This window comes from Aspergillus affinis (assembly GCF_023601865.1).
Source record: "Aspergillus affinis strain CMG 70 chromosome Unknown NODE_104_length_129409_cov_87_598545, whole genome shotgun sequence".
Classification (NCBI taxonomy): Eukaryota; Fungi; Ascomycota; class Eurotiomycetes; order Eurotiales; family Aspergillaceae; genus Aspergillus; species Aspergillus affinis.
In genome coordinates this window covers 94,042-112,319 of record NW_026515885.1, presented here as the reverse complement: position 1 = coordinate 112,319, position 18,278 = coordinate 94,042, and the positions used below count along the sequence as shown (strand labels likewise).

Genomic DNA, 18,278 nt, shown 5'->3' with positions numbered 1-18,278 from the left:
CAGCAAGTCAACCAACCCTTTTCCTCGCAAACTCGCTTTCGATGATAAACAGCTGAAGATGAATAAGGTTGATTTTTTTTTTTTTTTTTTTTTTTTGTAGATTTTTTGTTTTTCATTTTTTTTTTCCCTTTCAGTGTCTATAGGTTAGGACTTGGGCATATATATTATATATGCTTAGACTGACACTCCCTGCGTTATTCGAGATATTTCACTTCTCAAGGTGTTCGGGAGAGATAGATCCCAGACGGAAAGCAATAAAAATGAGAAATAGACATATTCTAGAGGAAAAGAGAACAGTTGATTTCAACCTCCTTTTTTCTCTTTTCCATGTTTCTTTAAAACCTCACTCGGTCTACATCAATCGCACCGTTCAACGCCCACATACCATATCAAAAACAAACATTAAATATTGAATGTGAAACACATGAATCATTCACGAAAAGGTCAATCCAGTCCAATTTCCAATTTTCGTAAAAAGATTTTTGAAATAAAATATGATTTATCATTCGTTGATAAAAAAAAAAAAAAGACGAAAAGTCCGATTCACGTAACACTGCGCCGGTAGTAACCTGAAAAACGGAAGTACCTCGAGTCAGGATGCTCCAGCTAATTTCAGAACACAACAGATTCATTCCAGTTTCCTTCCTATCGTTGAGACTGGCTGAGATCCAAAGCAGCAGTACAGGCGCGTTAAGCGCCAGAAACGAGGGCATTGGGCCCGGAGGAATGATGAGAAAAATTGAAGTGAATACGTTGGGAGGTGAGGTTTGTGTGCCTTTTGGCCTTTTCTTGCTTTAATTTCTTTTTTCTTTTTCTTATTCTTTCTGTCTGAGAAAAAGGCAAAATCGATGCTATGTATGAATAAGGGGCCGAAAAGAACACATTCTTCGGAGTGTACTTGGGCTCAGTATGTGAGGGTCTGCGGGTCACGGAGGGAATTCAGAAAATGCGCATGGATGACTAGGATACTAGAGGTTATAAAGCTCAGATAGAATATCAAGATATAGTTATAATCAAAACCGCTTCTCTTAAGTTGTGATCGAAGAATGCTTTCCGGCATATAGTATGGTCTGATCTTGTCTTGGTCGTACATAACTACATGGTGTTAACTAGTTATGAGTTGTGCAACAGATACATTTACTCGTTCTTCTCGAGAATCTATTATTGTAATCTTTAATCGAGACCTTTCTTCTCTTGCTATCACGTATGATATCGAAATGCTGAAATTGTACGATTATGGATGCATTTTGTGATTAATGAATCTTGCCTCAGAATTGAATAGCTAATTTTATTCACGGAGAAGACATGATAGACAAGAGAAAACATCACCTCACTGATAGCATAAAACATTAAAACAACCACCTGCATCAAAGTATATTTCCATAATCCCCAGTCCCAAACCTCCCACATCTCCACCCAACACACCGAGGGCACAACCAAGCCTTCCCACTTCTTTCAATATTTATCCACATCCCCCCACGCATTAATCGGACCCTGATAAGCTGGAGCCCAGCTTCCAATCAGAGACCCGTAATTTGTCAACCGAAGGCTCCTGGGGGATCGACTCGGGTCTCCATCGTGGAAAATCCGGGGCATTCGGCATTCCCGAGCACCTCGGGGCGAAACACCGAGCGAGCAGTAAGCACCAGTCCTGCCTGCATGTCAGCATTGCGCAAGTCGCGACGTGTTTGACGGGTGATTTAAAGCTATTGCATCAATCTGTCAACTACGTGTTCCTTGTCGCATGTAGCTTGGAGTACTCTGCATTTGGGAAGGTATTATCGAATCGGACAACAGATAATAAGTCATCATGGCAAGACTCCTCTCTGCACGAATAATCCTCAAATGAATCAATTGCTAAGAGTCAACAGGTTCCTGAAGAAGCGCATCTCCGCATTATCGTCGTCGGCGCGGGTCTGAGCGGTCTCGCGACGGCCATCTCCTGTGCTTCCCACGGCCACTCGGTGCAGGTCATCGAGCAAGCCAAAGAGCTAGCTGAGGTTTGTCTTACCTCCCTGGCCAATTTCAGCACTATCTCAGCTAAGATTAATCCGCCGGAACAGGTCGGTGCAGGCCTCCAAATCACACCCAACGCCTCGCGTCTCTTCCACCACTGGCAACTCCCCAGCAGCATCTGGACCGACGCAGCGGAACCAACATCCCTCACGGTGCACCGCTACACAGGGCAGATCCTGGCGCAAGAAAACGAATTTGACCGAAACATTCGCGCCAAATACAACAACTCACCATTCATCGACCTCCACCGTGTCGATCTCCAACAGGCGCTATTCGCTCGCGCCAAAGACCTCGGCGTCACATTCCATCTCGACACGCGGGTCGAGCGAATCGACTTTGCCACTTCCACCGTCTACACGCCCTCCCCCCAGGGTCGCACGTTCACAGGGGACCTGATTGTCGCAGCGGACGGGCTGTGGTCGAAATGTCGAGAGTGCTATGAGGGCCGGAAAGACGACCCCCTTCCGACGGGGGATCTAGCGTATCGGATTGTTTTGAACGCGGAGCAAATTCGTCCCGAGGATGCGGATCTGCGGCAGTGGGTTGAGAGTCCGCAGTGTCATTTCTGGGTTGGGCCCGGGGCCCATGTAGTGGCTTATTCGTTAAGAGGGGGAAAGATGTTTAATATTGTTTTGTTGGTGCCAGATACCTTGCCGCCTGGGGTGTCGAGGCAGGCGGGCTCGGTGGATGAGATGAAGGCGTTGTTTACTGGGTGGGATCCTGTGTATGTCTTTCTCTCCATCTTTCTGGGGGTTAGTCGTTGGGATTGGGGGTGCTAATGAGTTCGAACAGGTTGACTCGATTCCTCAACTACGTTGATAACGTCGACAAGTGGAAACTGATGCATCGTGAGATATCCCCTTTCCATCTATCACCCCCTTCAGATCCTCAAATCTAACCAACAATCAATCAATCAACAGACGGAGAAATGGAAACTTGGGTTAACGACAAATCAAACCTCGTCTTCATGTACGTACACACTCCCTCCCAAGCCCACCTCCCCAACCATCTAACCAAAGACGAAAAAAACAGCGGCGACGCCTGCCACCCCATGCTCCCCTACCTCGCACAAGGCGCCAACTCATCTCTCGAAGACGGCGCCGTTCTAGGCGGCCTCCTGGGCCATCTGAAGAGCAAATCCCACCTACCGCAGGTCCTGCGTCTATACGAGAGTCTACGGAAGTCGAGAGGCGAGGCGATTGTTAAGGAGACGTTCAAACAGGTCCGTTGTTTCTCTTTTTTGTTTAAAGATAGAAAGAAATGCAGGGCTAACTATTAGATGATACGACACAAACAGAGAAACGACTTCCACATGCCTAACGGCGAAGCGCAAGAGAAGCGGGATCAGATCTTTTTGTCTCAGTTAGGGAAGAAGATCCAAGGGCCGTTTCCGAGTCGATGGTATGTCATTGTATCTCCCTTACTTTGCTCGCGCGTGGCTTTCTATGGAATGGGGCGTTTTGTAAGAACAAGAATGACAAACTGACGCGCTGATGCGATACAGGACTTGCCCCGAAGTGCAGCCGTGGTTATACGGCTACGATGCCATCCAAGAGGTAGAGAATGCGGTGGCGCAGAACCCGGAATTGTTTTCGAAGACGAAGAACACATCGAACTTGTAAGACCTATACATCTTGGCCATTATATTCTATCTGCACCAAATCGGCTAATATCAGATGACAATCCCTAGACGAAACGGGGCGGTATTTGTGGCACTGTTTCTTCTTTCGACTTATACCTATTACAAGTCTAGTTAGACATTGATGGATAGAGAATCATAGTTCGTCGTATCGATAGCGTATCGTAAAGAGTATATAGTATATTATATGGCATTGAAAATAGGCCATCCGTCTTAGTTCGATTAGTTGTCTAACATGGGCAGCCCTCCCAAGTCATCGAACAGACGAGCGATGCCTTCGAACGAACAATCCGGGAATCCGAATCCGTAGGCCCATTCCTGTTCAGAAAACAAATTAGCACCAGCATCTCAGAGAGAAGGGTAATACAAAGGGTAGAAAGTACCGGGATATCAAATCCTCCCTGGCTAGGAACCGTCTCGGAGGCAAACGTCGCCGTATGACCCTCCATGCTGGGGCCGCTTATGGCCGAAGCTGACTGGACGTCGGAAGCTCGGAACTCCCGCAGGTAATGCTTGATGATATCGACGGATTTCCGTGCAACGACGGACTCGTCCATCGCCTCGAGGATCTCCACCGCCATTTCGACAGAACGCAGTAATGGGATGGTCTCGGCGCACATGCCAAGCTTGGACATGGGCAGGAGGAGCGTTGAGGTGGCGAACATCACATATGTCACGTTGTACCACCTGTCCGTCTGTTAACAGGGTCATGGGGGCGAGAAGAAACGGAAGGAAAGAGGATGGAGGAGGAATGACATACCAACAGCGGAAGAAAGTATGGATACGGTAGATATCGTAGATCACTTCGATGGTCCGCATCGCTGCATCGAGACACTTGGCGATCGTTTCTTCCAGCTCGGTCGGCGTGTGTCGAAGTTTCCGGGTGAAGTGGCTCAAAAACGGGCGGAACAGTAGCATTTTCACATTGTAGTAACCTTGTCACCATTAGGAACGAACCCTACGCATTCTCCAAAGGGGTAACTCACGGATTCCCAAGACCAATCGCTGTCTTCGCGCCCATTTTGGATCCCGCAATGTACTTCCGGTTGCTGGCTGTCGCATGATATCTGGCTTGATGCTGTCTGGCAGCTTTGCCATCCATTTGTCCAATTCGGACTCTACTTGGAGGGCGATCTGCAGCTTCTCCTGCAATGTGATGCGGGAGTGATAGATCTGCACCGAGACCTTTCGGATGATCTGCGCAAACTCCACCATCCATGGAATAATCGCATATTCGGAGTCGTCTCTTTCAGGAAGTGGCCGGTTGTGATATTCATCCATGCCCAGTGTATCGGGGCGGCCAACAGAAAAGCTCATTTCACTATCCATGCATCAGTAGGACTTCCAGGGAAATTACGGACAAATTGAGCGTACATCTCTAACGAAAAAAGCCCCCTGAGTTAGGTTAGTCAATTGTACCACGGCCTATTCATATCCGGCATCACTCACCACCAAGTTTTTGAAATCCAGCCAGACCGATGATCTGTCGAATTTCGAACCTCTCGATTGAATCCGGCTGCCAGGCAGGTACGGATGGCCAGACCCAGGTACATGTAGGCCACTGCAACAAACATAAGCCCAAGCAGGGATCTACGGACAAAGAAGACTCACGGTTCGGATTCAGCTCATTTTGACAGATTTTTGCCTGTTCCAATTAGTCAAGCCATTCTTCCGACTGGCTAGTCGCATGACCCGTCTTACCATAAGATATAGACACTGGACCGTGTCTAGGTTGTTTGAAAAATGCAGATAGTTCAGGTACATCTGCGCCTCGCTAAAGAGCTTCCGGCTCCATTCAAACCGTGTCAAGCCGCCGAGTCTCTCCTCGTCCCACACACGCACAAGAGCCCCGAACGAAAGAACACTCAGGTACAGAGCGACAAAACTTGGTTCCGGCTGCCGGTCTCGATTCAGCCACAGCTCATGAGCCCGTAGGTAGAAATCCTCCTTATCTATTAACGGATGAATAAAATGGATATTCTCAAAATAGCCATTCATGAAGGCATGAGCCTGCTCGAAATAATAATCCTGCTGGTGTAGAGTCACCTGATGCGCCGGACCAGCCGTGCACGTGGGCGAGAAGCTCGAGTTGTGAAGGGTCGAAATCAATGAGAACTCCGGCCCATTTGGGCGAACGTTCCAGCGTTCTTCGGGTAATTTAGGACCACGGGCCTTTTGCAGATGGCCTATGAGCGCTGCGGACGAGGTACTGCCGTGATACTCAATGCCTTTCGTGTGATGATTCAGCTCACTGATGCCGTCGTCGATGGCATCTCCGGCCTCATCCGAATTCTCGTAAGCCAGCGGCACTTCTTCTCGCGGCGTGGATGGATTCGGAGGCATGGAACATGGCGTCGCATCTATACTGGCCTGGGGGATCGGTCGATCTGCAGGTTCCGACACCACTTTGTGCGACTGGGAAGACTGCTGCGAGGCAATCTCCGACTCGGCCAGATGGAGTTTCGCAGTGAGCTCGCTGACCTTCTTCTCCAGGTCCTGAACGTAACTAGGATGCACCCTGTGTCAGAGTGAGACTGACCGCTCGGGATGTTTCAAACTCACCTCGCCGACCGATTGATTTCCCTCTCGCGATAGGTGCCCTGGTAGACGCACTCGATTTGGCTCTCTGCCAGGAAAGTTAGACCAAGCCGACACAATATAATCCGACCCACTCACTCTTACAGTGCGAGCATGGGTAGAGCTCGTCGCATTTGTATTTCTTTAATCTACACCGGTCGCAAGCTTGCGCAGCCCGCGGCCGCTTGGCCCGGGGTGTAACCGGGTCATCCGCTGCGGTACGAGTCTGGCGGTGCATCATCCATCAACAGCTGCAGGAGTCATCAGCGAGATTTGAAGCAGGAATTCAAATCAGATGCCCGTAACTCCAAGCGGCGATAGCGATAGATCGATGCAAGGGCAGCGAGAGCAGGGCAGAGAGGAAATGCGCCGGAATTGCCGAACTGCCGTCGCTCCCTGCCGTCGCTCCCTGCCGCTGCTCGTCATGTGACTGCACCCCCGCGGATCGCCCCACGGGGTTTCCTTCTCTGCTGTATCCTATTACTTTGATTAATTAAGTGCCTCGTCGGAATCTCATCGATGCGTCATTTTCTCATCAATTCATACATACAATTATCTCGGGTCGAGTCTACTTCATTTTGGTTCCAGGTCCATGTCCACTCCCAACTCCTTAGTGACCGCTCTCACGCGCGTGAAATCCCATTCCTGCATCTTCTCCGGCAAGACGACGCCCTCGAACGGCGTCCCCAACCGATGAACTAGCGATTCGATGCCATTGCCGTCCGCAAAGGACCAGACACGCACATATCGACTATCGAAATGCAACGCGAACCCCTTCCCCGCCGGAATCACGATCGTCTCGCCCTCGCGCAGCACTTTAGTCTCCACCGACTCCTTCAACGACACCACCAACATCCCCTCCACAACACACAGGCAATGGTCCACGCTCGCAAAGGTCATATAATCCGAGAACAGCGCGTTATACGTCGGGTACCGGTTGGAGGATTCGATGCTCGAGATCGCGCAGACACCGTCGCTCTGCGCCGTCGTGATGAACGGTCGAGACATCACGCCGCCTAGCATCCATCGGGGGCCGGTGTTGGCGCGGAGAAAAAACGGCTGCTGCGATGAACTAGGCAGTTTCTCGTCGTCGGTGGTCCACTCGGTCACCTCGGGGGGCTGATAGTCGGGCTGGAAGACCACGTCGAATTTCTCCTTCGCTGCCATCACCTTGGGGATCAATAGGGCTTTCAGGTCGCGGTTGTCGCTCTCCGGAACCAGGACCCCCTCGTATGGCTCCGAGACGTGTCGGAAGAAATCCACCCAATCGCCGGGGGTGATTAGGCCGTAGATCTCTGTATGCGGTCCTATCATTTCGGGGTTGTGAATCACTTTCTAAGTCACCACGGCCTCGTTAGCTTCACTCTGGCCCCTAGCTAGACTCCTAAAAGGACGAGGAAATACTCACCGGCGGCACGTAGGCGAAATCCCCGGGGCCCATTATTCGACACTTATCCCCATTCCACAACTTCAGGAACCCTTTCGTTACCAGAAAAACGTCATGCGCGTGGTTATGGTAATGAAAACCCGGCGCGTCGGAAAGAACGGCACCACTCTGGAAAACAGCCATCAATCCATTCGTTTGTTTCGCGGACGCCAGGATCCGAAAGACACCCTTACTACCGGGGATGGTGATGCACTCGCCCTCCATCTGAGGAAGCGCATATGGGATCCTCTTGTCAGGAGGCTGGTCGCTCCACCGTAAAGTCATAGAGGAGGGCTTGGGTCGTGGTCGTAGTTGAGTCATCATTGAGAGGGCCATGGTGGCAGGACTCGAGTCGCAGAATGTCCCACTAATATATTCTCAAGTTTGGGGAACCCCGCGAACAAAATCGAGGCACGACGCATGGATGTAGATCGTCAGAGTCGCATTCGCCATTCGGTAGAGGAAGTGGAGCCTTGGTGGTTCCTCGTTGCCGACCTCGGATGTACCGCCAGACGAGGGGCTCGGGTTCTCCGGTCACCAGCTTCACTTTACCCCGAATTGTGCACGGAGTGAATGGAGTTGAATGACATCAGCAACTAGGACTAACTAGCACTGGCTAGTGCCTTCTTGGTGGGAAGTTAATCAATGCCATAAGAATATGCTCATGATGCCCTTCACGGCCTTAAGTGATAGCAGACATAGCGAATTGTGTTCAATATAAGACCACCACAAGTAAATAGAGATAATAAATCAACATAACAACAACATACAATAGATACCTTCACACAGACTGAAATCAACAAAAAAGATACAAAGGGTACGCTGTAATGTAGCCCTTATATAAGGTAACCCTGTCCACTCCTCTGCGCCAAACCGGCCAAACCAATCAAAACAAACATCAAAGTACAATATATAACAGTCAATGCTCCTCCTCACTTGGGGGCATAGTCCACGCTTCCTTTTCGTAGGATCAACGAATCATCCTCGCCTCACTCTCGGTTTCTCTATGAATCGCGAGATTTATTGGTATTGGCCCCGATTCGCCCGCCCCCGGGACCGTCGTTACCATCCCCGTACCGTCTCCACGGTTGATTCCTCATATCTTGTCTGGCGGTCAATGAAGTTGAGGAACTCCTGCTCAACGATACAGGCGAATTTGGAGTCGATGAATCAGGGGTCTGGGTCGAGGCAGCGGCTGGGTTGCAATGCGCGCAGATGAAGATGTTAAAGCCACGGCCGCTGCAGCTACTACAGATCGAACCCCTACATTCATCATGTTAGTTGAGTGTCTAAAGTAGTGGTGTTAGGGCAGGAAAGCATACCTCGGGGCATTACCTGCACAATGGCGGCACGTCAGGACCGTTCTTCCGCCAATGCAGGAGGTATGTTCGGGGTCGAGGCGAAGGGTAGAGACTGCCTGATGAGCCATGGTGAAACAAATAAGGTTTAGGTTTTCCGATGTCAGAGATAAAGGCGTAAGATATCCAGAATATATTTGGATAATGACAACAGATTTCGTTTGAGATAGACTTTGTCAAAGATAGATCCTGTTTTATAAGAGCTATATTAGCTGTTCTTATAGACCGAGGGGCTCACGTTCTTATCAATCATGCGTGAGGCGCGGCAAAACAAAAGAAATAAGAGACACAAATTTAAAAAACTGCATCGAAGAAAAGAAGAACAAAATAAAAAGCAAATACTCGAGAAGAGGTAAGGCGCGGCAGACGCAGGGAAAAAAGAAATAAAATAGAAACAGAAATAAAAACCGCGGAATAGAATCGAAGAATATAACGGGGAGTGGAATTAGAAAACTGCACCTATACCAGGCTTGTCCCTGCTCGACGAACGAAATTCTCCCCGTAGAGAGCCATAAGCCGATATTGTCAGAGATTGTGCAACCAGGACTCGATTCAAGGAATACTAACTCGAATTTCGCATCGGTGATGCCGATGAACTCCAGCTATCACGCAGATGGACGTTCAAAGAGGCTGTCATGGCATTATCCGAATGATCAGAGCCGTTAATCGTCGGTCACATCGAGCTACGCCAATGATGAGGTTGCCTATGTGATATGCAGTAGACGCTCTGGGAATTAATAAAATGAATGCCTGTCAGTCATAAAACAATAGAAATTCCACAATAGTGGGAACCTGAGGGCATCTGCGATCCATCGAGCTAGGTTTAACCTGTGTTCGTTGTTCCGAGTATTGCAAACAGGGCCAAGCCCAGCTGCGAGGGTCGCCTATGGCGCGTCGAGTTGTATTAGACTTGAGTCTGGATAGCAGAAGGTACAGCTGGAATCGGTAATGAAACACTCGGTGCGCAAAAAAGGAGGGGACTATTGCGAGTCAACGTGTCCATGAAACGGAAAATATAGCGGCAACGCATGGCAGCCACCAAGAGTCGTGTTACTGGAGCTACGAACAATCGGGACGATCAGCAAAGATTCGCAGGTTTTCAGACCGCCATAATGAATCGGAGTGACCATCTTTGAACCTTCAATTCACAGTCAACCCGCGGATAGGTGCAGGAAAATAATGCGAGCATGATATCATTCCTCGGTCTTATGTATAGATCGCACAGGTTGCATTCCATTCGGGACGGCACGGTGACACTGAGACAGAACGCATAAAGTAGCATTGCTCACTGGAAGCACTTGCATTCGCGCCGGCCACAATCCAGCTTGCCGCGTTAAGAGCACCTTGGAGGATTCTCATCCTGCACGAGGCAGCCTTCTGGCCAACGAGCGGAGCCAGCGAGTCAGCAACGCGGTATTCACCCCTGACGGTGGGTCTACGCAAGACTCACTCGGTCTTCCAACGGCCGAAAGGCTGTGAGTCTTCGGATTGACTAGCCTTCCATCCCAGCGGTGATTTCTTTTTCAACCCTCGCTCCTGTCATCCAACAGCATTTGCGCCGCGATTTCCGACCTTTCCACGGCGGAAGGATTCACGCTACTGCAGCGCCGCAGATAGTGCAACTGGATTTACAGTTAGGCTGGGCAATGAGATCAATTGAGAAAGTTCGATTTTTCGGTATTGTTGCACCTAAAATGTCAAAGAATGTTTCATCCGACATGCGACCCCAATACCGGACAGTCGGAGCAAGCGATGAATGGTCAGTATCCGGGCCAGCAAGGGGACAGTTATCACACATATTGGTCTCGTGGTAGCTTCCGACACAGCAACATGCATGTCTCGCACTGTATAATGGATGGTGCTGACTGCCAGTCATGCAGTTATCCGTTTAGCTAAGGGTGCCATGGAATTATTGCCATCGCATTGCGCAGCACGGTGATTGCTCCACAAATAGACCAGAGATCTCGTGTCAACTTTGCGATTTTTTTTTCATCGAATAGGTTTTCTCGAAGCCCGGCCAATCAAACATTTGACGCGCTCTGCTGGGGCGAGTTGAGTCTGCAGATTGGTCACATGTTATATGAATCCCTGGGGTTAATATGAAACAGGACCATCCAAAGTATCATTTCGAAATATTTGTACGATGCTCTCGGTGACAGACACGGCCGACTGAGAGATCATTGGCAGGCACTATTTTGGCCCATGGGTGGAGATGAGTGGACTAGATTATTATGGCTGAAGTTCGTAGATCCCAGATCACAATCAGGAAGAAGAAAGCGCATCCGACGTTAGAAGGGGTTTTCTTTTTCTTTCAGATTTAGAGGAAAGAGTGATCATGAGAAAAGAAAAGAAAAGAAAGAAAAAAAAAAAAGAAAGAAAGAAAGGAAAAAAAAGCCGAAAAGTTACAGCCGCCCATGTGGTGATTCCTCGATGACTTGCTGCTGCTTCGAAGCCAAATGGGCGATTCAGATCCCGCATTAGCACTTCAGCTGGCGTCGAGAAGGTGGCTTGCTGACTACTGACCATCGCATAGTTAACTAAACATGAACAGGCAAAGCAGATTCGAGGCTAAGCGACCTGCAAGTAACCGAGCGAAATCCACGCGCTGAACTGGGATCTGGATTTGGACAGATGTGACGAGCTGTCCGAATCTGAATCCATCATAGAATGAGACATGAATGATGTCGACGCTGTACCGTGCAGTCGAGGAAGTACTCTGATTCGTACTGATGGAATCCCGACGCTTACTCTCTCATAGTCCGGCATACTGAGGTTGCACAAAGGGGGCAAGGGAAGAGGGAAAAGAGAAGAATCACCGCCGAGTTTTGAGAGCACAAGACCCTTCACGGGTCAGCCGACTCCCTTCCGCACTTGGCCAACAATCCGGCTTAATTACTTTACTTGGGGAGTCCGCAGGTATTTGAATAAATAAGAATTCCCTTAAAATAGTGCTATTACCTGCCTAAAACAAGTCAAGTACATCAAAGAAACGCGTGTCCTGTTGTCTTCATCGCCACGCCCAGTCTCAGTCAAGCAATCCTAAAATTAAAGATGGGAAGGAAGCAAAAAGAAAAGGGGAGAATAAAAAATGACAAGATAACCCTAGCCAGTAAAAACAGGTTCAACAAAAGAAATCATTCCGGTGCATAAGCCATGGTTCGTTTAATAGATCGTAATAGTAAAGGCCATAGGAGACAGTTTCCACTCCACCTTTACAGAGAGATTGAGAGCAAGGGGCACATCTGGTGTCCCCACCTAGATAAAGTAATCAGAGGGGAGGGAGGCCAACAAAGCGACGGTTCCAACGGCCCCTAGCATAGCACTGACCACTGCGGTGGCCGCATGGCTTCCAATCTTCGAGGCCTCAGATGTCTTCGCCCGCTTGGATGGTCGTTCGTTCTGTGGCTCAGAAGAGGCCAGGTCACCGAGTGAAGGTGCCGCTTTGGTCGCATCTATGGTAGTGAGTTGCGTGTATGGATCTTCTTCCATGCCACTTGGATCAAGCTGTGGCTGAGCATCGGGATGAGAGGGTTCTTCAAGTTCAACCCCGACATGCTGGTTCTCGTGCGAAGCGTTGTATTCGAAATTGGATGTGTCGTGGAGCAGTGATTGCGGGAAATCCAATGGACTATTTCCCTCCAGGTCTGCTACCTTTCGCTTCCGGCAAGTCCTTTGTGTGGGTGGTTGGGGTAACGAAACGATATCGGATATTCTCAGGCGAGTGTCTGGTCTTGAATGAGTGTTTCGTTCGTCGCCGTAGTAATTTGAGATGTCTCCGTTTCCAATGGTATCTGGTGCCGCAGGATTTGTATCATACTCAGGTCTAGAGCCTAGTTCACCGGCTACCCCTGGTATGATCGGCTGGCGGGCAAAGGGTCCATCACGGTAATATGATGAAGCGGGTCTGTAGGCGTCGCTCAGGGGCAAATCACTCATGCTCAACACATTCCTTGGCTGGCCATATTGATAGTTGAAGGGCAGGCTGCCACGCGACGGCCACTCATGGAATCCTCCGCCATAGCTGTTGGAATGGAATCCGGTGAGCGAGTGATCAAAGATTTTGCCATATGGCTGCAGATGGAGATGGGAATTCGCATACAGTTGATGACTAGACGACCAAGCCGAAGGATTCAGTTTGGGGGTCACCGCAGGCTCTAAGACAGGCTCTAAGACAGTTTGTGGGTTCGAGTTCCTGGCATCCCCGCGGATTTCAGGCAGTTCAACGTTGCTGTCTACACGAGAATTGTTTGAGAGTAACTCGCCGGTGCCGTCCGCTTTTTTGCCCGGCGCATGTTCTCCTTGACTGTTTGAATAGCTTATCGCATTCTCTTTCTTACCGCTGGAGTCGTCGGCGTGAGATAGCTTTCGACTCTCTGGGAAGGACGGAATGTGCACCGTTACGGAGTAACCATCTGCATCTGACAGTTCAATATCAGATTCGAAAGACGAGTCAGAGATTGATTCTTCGTCCGATTCAGAGTCATCATCATCTGATTGGGAGGCCAAGTCGTCTGCAGAGAATTCGTCTTCAGAGTAATCAATCAAATGACGCTCGGGGTCACCGCTCTCATCAAGCCGATCTCGGGCTTCACCATCTGCATCTGTAATGGCGCCATCGTTCGAGGAGGGTGTCATTCTGGGAGTCACGAGAGGTTGGTCGTTTTGCTCGTTATCGACCTCGATGGGCGTGTGCTGTGAGCCACCACGGACTTCGCCGTCAATGTCCTTAGATGGGATGTTACTTGGAGAGCAGACTTCAATGACTGATCCATCATCTGAACCTTCCTCAGAGCCAGAGCTACTCTCAACTATGGATACCACTGGCGCCGGTTTGCCGATGACCTGAACATCATTGTCGTCATCGTCATCATCATCATCATCATCATCATCATCATCATCATCCGGTACACAAAACGTGTTGGTGGCTATTTTAGGTCTATCGGCGTTGCTAGAAGATGCAGGTTTATTTTCCCTTTAATCCAGTTAGTATGTCAAATACAGGTCATGGATTGAACGACGTACTCAAAGCCAAACCATTGACATTCATAACGAACTGACAAGGGAGGATAGGTGTCTAAAAAATGAAGGGACTGATCAGCATTTTGCTTCAAATATATCCGGTGTCAAAGATCCGAAGTCGAGGATTGACTTACCGCGGCCACGAGTGACTTCGGTGCCAAAAACCACCTGATCGCCCGTTTTAATCGGGACTTCTTGGTTGACGCAAAGTTTCTTGCCATTCAGGCGGGTGCCGTGCATAGATCCACCATCGGAGATGAAGACAACCTGAAAGTAGTCATATCGAGTTAGCCGGGATGGATTCAGATCCTCGTTGCCACCGATACATATATAGATCTCTCAACGCTGGCTTGCATCGTACCTTCTTATCCAAGCATGCCCGGATCTTCGCATGGTTTCTTGACATGACCCGCGAGTCAAAGAGACCGTTCTTATCGGTGGGAGCGAGATTCTTTGCCTCACGCTTGGAAGCACGGCCGATTTCAACATGGTCCGAGTCGGATGTGAAGGTCAAGGAACGGTATGGGATGGGTTCAGAGAAGCTGTAGGGGTGAAGGGTCACCACCGCTGTATCACAAATGAAATGAGTCAGAGAAGACAAGTCAAGCTCAGAGCGTTAAGGAAGAAGAGCGTCACCTACCCCGTTTTCCATCCATAACGACGTAATTAATGCCGAAACGATAAAGATACCCAGGGCGTTTCTAGGAGAGAGCTTCTTTCGACAAGAGGGGGGAAGATCGAATCCTGTAAGTGATAGGCATATGAGTGCCTGTCCCGATCCGGACTTTGCATGCAGAGGCAGCTAATGTCGTAGGATGAAGTTGAAACAACATGCACTGTAAAGACAGTTCCTAGGACACTACGTCCTATACCGCCAAATCGAAATGGACTAAACGATGGGGATGTGGGAAGACGGAGTGACGTGGATGATGACGGGGACTTGGGGGGAAGGATACACCTGGGAGGGGCAGTGAAGTGTACCTACCTCTTCGGACGGTCGCTTGTCAGGCAGAGAGCAACGTGGACCACCCCAAAGTTGCCGTGTACCACTGGGTAAGCAAGTCGTACAGCCCAAGGCTGCCAGGAAGAACCAGTCCTCCTGTGAGTCAGAGGACTCAGGGGAAACGGACTTGAGACTTCGAGCTCTCGACAGCGAGGGGTTCGATAGAGATTCGGGGACTTGGAAAGGCCCAGAGGTTTAGGGGATCGACGATAGAAAAGGGGGAAGCTGCAGCAATGCGGAGGTAGACGAGCGTTACGTCAGATCGTCACGGCGAGTAACAGAGCAAACGGAGGGCGTTTGCAGTCCACCAATAGTCACCAAGAGGGGAAACCGAATCAGAAAAGAACCCAAAAGGTAGTGAATGACAGCAACAAAGACGGTGAACAGCACCGACAGTCTTTGACTTCTAGGAAAACAGGAAGAGGACTGTGGTAGAAAGGGATTCATAGATGAGTTGACGCCGATAAACTGATAGGAGAAAGTGGGGTTACCCCGTCAGGTGGACACCCGCCATTACGATCGACTTACGGGACGATGATTGTCCGGCGCGGAGATGCCCGGAACCCTTACGGAGGTAGGAAATAGAGAGGGAGACTCTGGCATTCGCTATGGTACAGTGCAGTGGTTTGGTTTCACCCCCTCCTCTACTGCCCCCCATTCTATCGTCCTGATCACGTCCAGTTATCCTTCCTATACAAGAATCTGTCCCCGTGCAGCATCGCATCCCGTCCTCGCCAAATGCCACAAGAGGATACTAAAAAAAATATCGGGGAAACACCACGAATGGAGAAAGAAAAAAGAAGCAAAGAAGCAAAGAAAAATAACAGCAAAGCAATCCCCAAAGATATAGTAAATACATAGGCAATGAATGGTCCCCGGCGCCCCGACGTATCAGACCAACATGAAAAGGAATAAGAATCAGGCTGGAACTAGCACTTAACCCACTTTTGACTGAAAGATGGCCAAGAAGAAGAGAGGGGGGGAGGGAGGGGGAGAGGGAGAAAAAAGAATAAAGAGAAACAAAACATTAATCCAACTAATGGCTCATGGTCATCTCAACAAATTTAGGAAAAGAAAGACCGCTTCTTCCGAAGATATCCTTTTTCGTCCTTTCTTTTTACATGCCGGGAGGGGCACCGCCAAAGCCAGCGCCAGCGCTCATGTTGGAGAGACGGGCGGCAAGCTGAGGGTATTTCTCCTGCACCTCGAGTTGTGTCCGGGTCGCCTCGGCATATGAGATAGCATTGATGATCTCGGCCTCCGTGCGAGCAAGCTCCGCCGCCCGCTCAAAGTACTTGAGTGCCTGAGAGACCTTACCCTGCTGCAAGAGGAGCTGGGCCATAGTTCCCACGGCGATGTCACACTCGGGATCAACTGTGATCAGGTCAGTCAGCATCTGTTAACTAGTTTTAGAACGTGCGGCTCATGGGCGAGACTTACTGATCAGCGCCTTCTTGCACAAGTTCTCGGCCTCGGGGAAGTCACCCTTCCACTGGAAGAGGGCAAGGGCCTTGTTGATGAGCGGCAGGACGTTGATGCCCAGAGGCTTGCTCTGCTTCTCCATCTCCACGGCCTTGTCGAACTTCTCGATGGCCTCGGAGAAGTTCTGCTGGTCGAGGAGAAGTTCGCCGTAGTAGTTGTAAACGTCGGGCACGTCCTCGAAGTTCTTCACGGACCGTCTGAAGGTAGCCATGGCAGACGCCACGGAGCCCATCTTGTACTGCGTCACACCCAGCTGGATATGAGAGTAGATGAAGGTGCGGTCGAGATCGATGGACTTCTGGTAGTCCTTGGCGGCCTCGGCGAATTCACCGAGGATGAAGTGGAGCTGAGCACGGTGGTAGTAGATGTCGGGGTCGTCCTTGTTGTGGGAGATAGCGACCTCGAAGTCATCGGCGGCAGAGTCCTTGTTTCCAAGTTCCAGGTGCAAGCTGGCGCGCTTGATGTAGCTCTGCACCAGGGAAGGTTGCAGTTCAACACTCTTGTTCAGGTCAAGCAGGGCCGCCTGCGCGTTACCGGAAAGGTAGGTGAAGGTGGCTCGGAGGTTGAGGGCCAGCGCTTCGAATTCGCCCAGATCGCCGACTTCCAGGGCCTTCTCAAACGAAGTAGAGGCCTCCTCGTACCCGTCGCCAGTCTTCTTGGCCATGGCAATCAGACCCTTGCGCAACAGGCCCTTGCCGGAATCCTCGCTCAGCTCGACGGACTCCTCGAGACCTTCAGGGAGAGGCTGGGGGCGGAAACTCTGAAGGTAGTTGGACACGAAAGTGGGGCTAGGAAGCTTCTTGCCCTTGGCCTCGACGATGGCCTTGCCCTTCTGCTCGGCGACCTTCTTCAGCAGTCGCTCAAGAGAGTTACGGCTGACCTCGTTGGAGAAGCCGTCGATGATGCAGCTGGCGGTGAAGTCCAAAAGGGCTTCGCTGTATTTCTCCAGATGTTCGTATGCGATCGCCCTCCGGTTCAGGGCCTTGACGTATTCACTGTCCATGGCGAGAGCAGCGCTCGTGTCCTCAATGACCTTCTCCCATTCCGACAAGATGTTGTAGCAGGCAGCGCGGTTGGAGTAGAAGACGGGGTCGGGCTTGCAGATAATGGCCTTTCCGTAAAGATCAATCGCTTTGTTGTATTCCTTGGAACCGTAGGCCTTGTTGCCGGCAGCCTTCAGCTTGGCGGCATAGCTCTTACGTGTCTGTGATTCCGAAAATCAGCGCCCGCGACGGGATTACACAACGACGACAGATGTCCAAAACGCCATCACAGCTTACCTCTTCTGACAGCTCTCCGACCGTAGCCTCGTCAACCTCCGGGATTTCCTCGGCGGGCTCCTCAGCCTTCTTTGCTGCGGGTTCTAGGATATCGTTAGCCCGGCTCCGGGGTGGTGTTTATCGGTCGGAGACGCGTTGGGTAGACCTACCGTCCTGGACGGACGAAGCCTTGGCCTTCTTTTCCTCCTCGGCCTTCTTCCTCTCCTTCTCCTTTCGTCGCTGGTTCTTGCTCTTCTTCACGGGCGCAGGAGCTTGAGCCGGGCGGCCGGTGTCGGAGAGGTAGTAAACGACACCAGCGCTGGTCACGACGACGGCCACACCGGCAATGGTGTAGACCAAAGCCTTATTCTCGGACACCCATTTCGAGACGCGGTCCCATACCGACGCGGAGGAAGAGGCGGGGAGCGAAGCAGTGTCGACAACGATGTTCTTCGCGGGCTGAGGCAACGGCGATTCGCTCGACATGATGACCCGGTAT

At 50.4% G+C, this 18,278-nt stretch overlaps 5 protein-coding genes across 5 annotated transcripts; 1 reads left to right on the top strand and 4 right to left on the bottom strand.

The window, feature by feature from the left end:
- Window positions 1–1,217: 1,217 nt before the first annotated feature.
- KD926_000187 (putative monooxygenase) lies at window positions 1,218–3,638 on the top strand (the record flags this gene model as incomplete). Its single annotated transcript, XM_053104119.1, has 7 exons — window positions 1,218–1,228; window positions 1,514–1,775; window positions 1,872–2,740; window positions 2,809–2,864; window positions 2,937–3,238; window positions 3,296–3,417; window positions 3,521–3,638. The coding sequence occupies 7 exons, from the start codon at window positions 1,218–1,220 to the stop codon at window positions 3,636–3,638; spliced, it is 1,740 nt and encodes a 579-aa protein (XP_052952606.1).
- A 239-nt stretch (window positions 3,639–3,877) lies between these two features.
- On the bottom strand, window positions 3,878–6,473 carry KD926_000186 (Zn(II)2Cys6 transcription factor; the record flags this gene model as incomplete). Its single annotated transcript, XM_053104118.1, has 10 exons — window positions 3,878–3,973; window positions 4,039–4,342; window positions 4,416–4,590; window positions 4,642–4,976; window positions 5,030–5,050; window positions 5,105–5,216; window positions 5,267–5,300; window positions 5,357–6,161; window positions 6,218–6,281; window positions 6,332–6,473. The coding sequence occupies 10 exons, from the start codon at window positions 6,471–6,473 to the stop codon at window positions 3,878–3,880; spliced, it is 2,088 nt and encodes a 695-aa protein (XP_052952605.1).
- A 332-nt stretch (window positions 6,474–6,805) lies between these two features.
- KD926_000185 (cupin domain-containing protein) lies at window positions 6,806–7,994 on the bottom strand (the record flags this gene model as incomplete). The annotated part of the gene is made up of 2 exons (XM_053104117.1): window positions 6,806–7,567; window positions 7,641–7,994. The coding sequence occupies 2 exons, from the start codon at window positions 7,992–7,994 to the stop codon at window positions 6,806–6,808; spliced, it is 1,116 nt and encodes a 371-aa protein (XP_052952604.1).
- Window positions 7,995–12,271: 4,277 nt separating this feature from the next.
- Window positions 12,272–14,691, bottom strand: KD926_000184 (FHA domain protein; the record flags this gene model as incomplete). Its single annotated transcript, XM_053104116.1, has 5 exons — window positions 12,272–13,988; window positions 14,039–14,090; window positions 14,170–14,302; window positions 14,397–14,602; window positions 14,676–14,691. The coding sequence occupies 5 exons, from the start codon at window positions 14,689–14,691 to the stop codon at window positions 12,272–12,274; spliced, it is 2,124 nt and encodes a 707-aa protein (XP_052952603.1).
- A 1,464-nt stretch (window positions 14,692–16,155) lies between these two features.
- Window positions 16,156–18,265, bottom strand: tom70 (putative mitochondrial outer membrane translocase receptor (TOM70); the record flags this gene model as incomplete). Its single annotated transcript, XM_053104114.1, has 4 exons — window positions 16,156–16,412; window positions 16,479–17,724; window positions 17,801–17,883; window positions 17,950–18,265. The coding sequence occupies 4 exons, from the start codon at window positions 18,263–18,265 to the stop codon at window positions 16,156–16,158; spliced, it is 1,902 nt and encodes a 633-aa protein (XP_052952602.1).
- Between the last annotated feature and the right edge of the window lie 13 nt (window positions 18,266–18,278).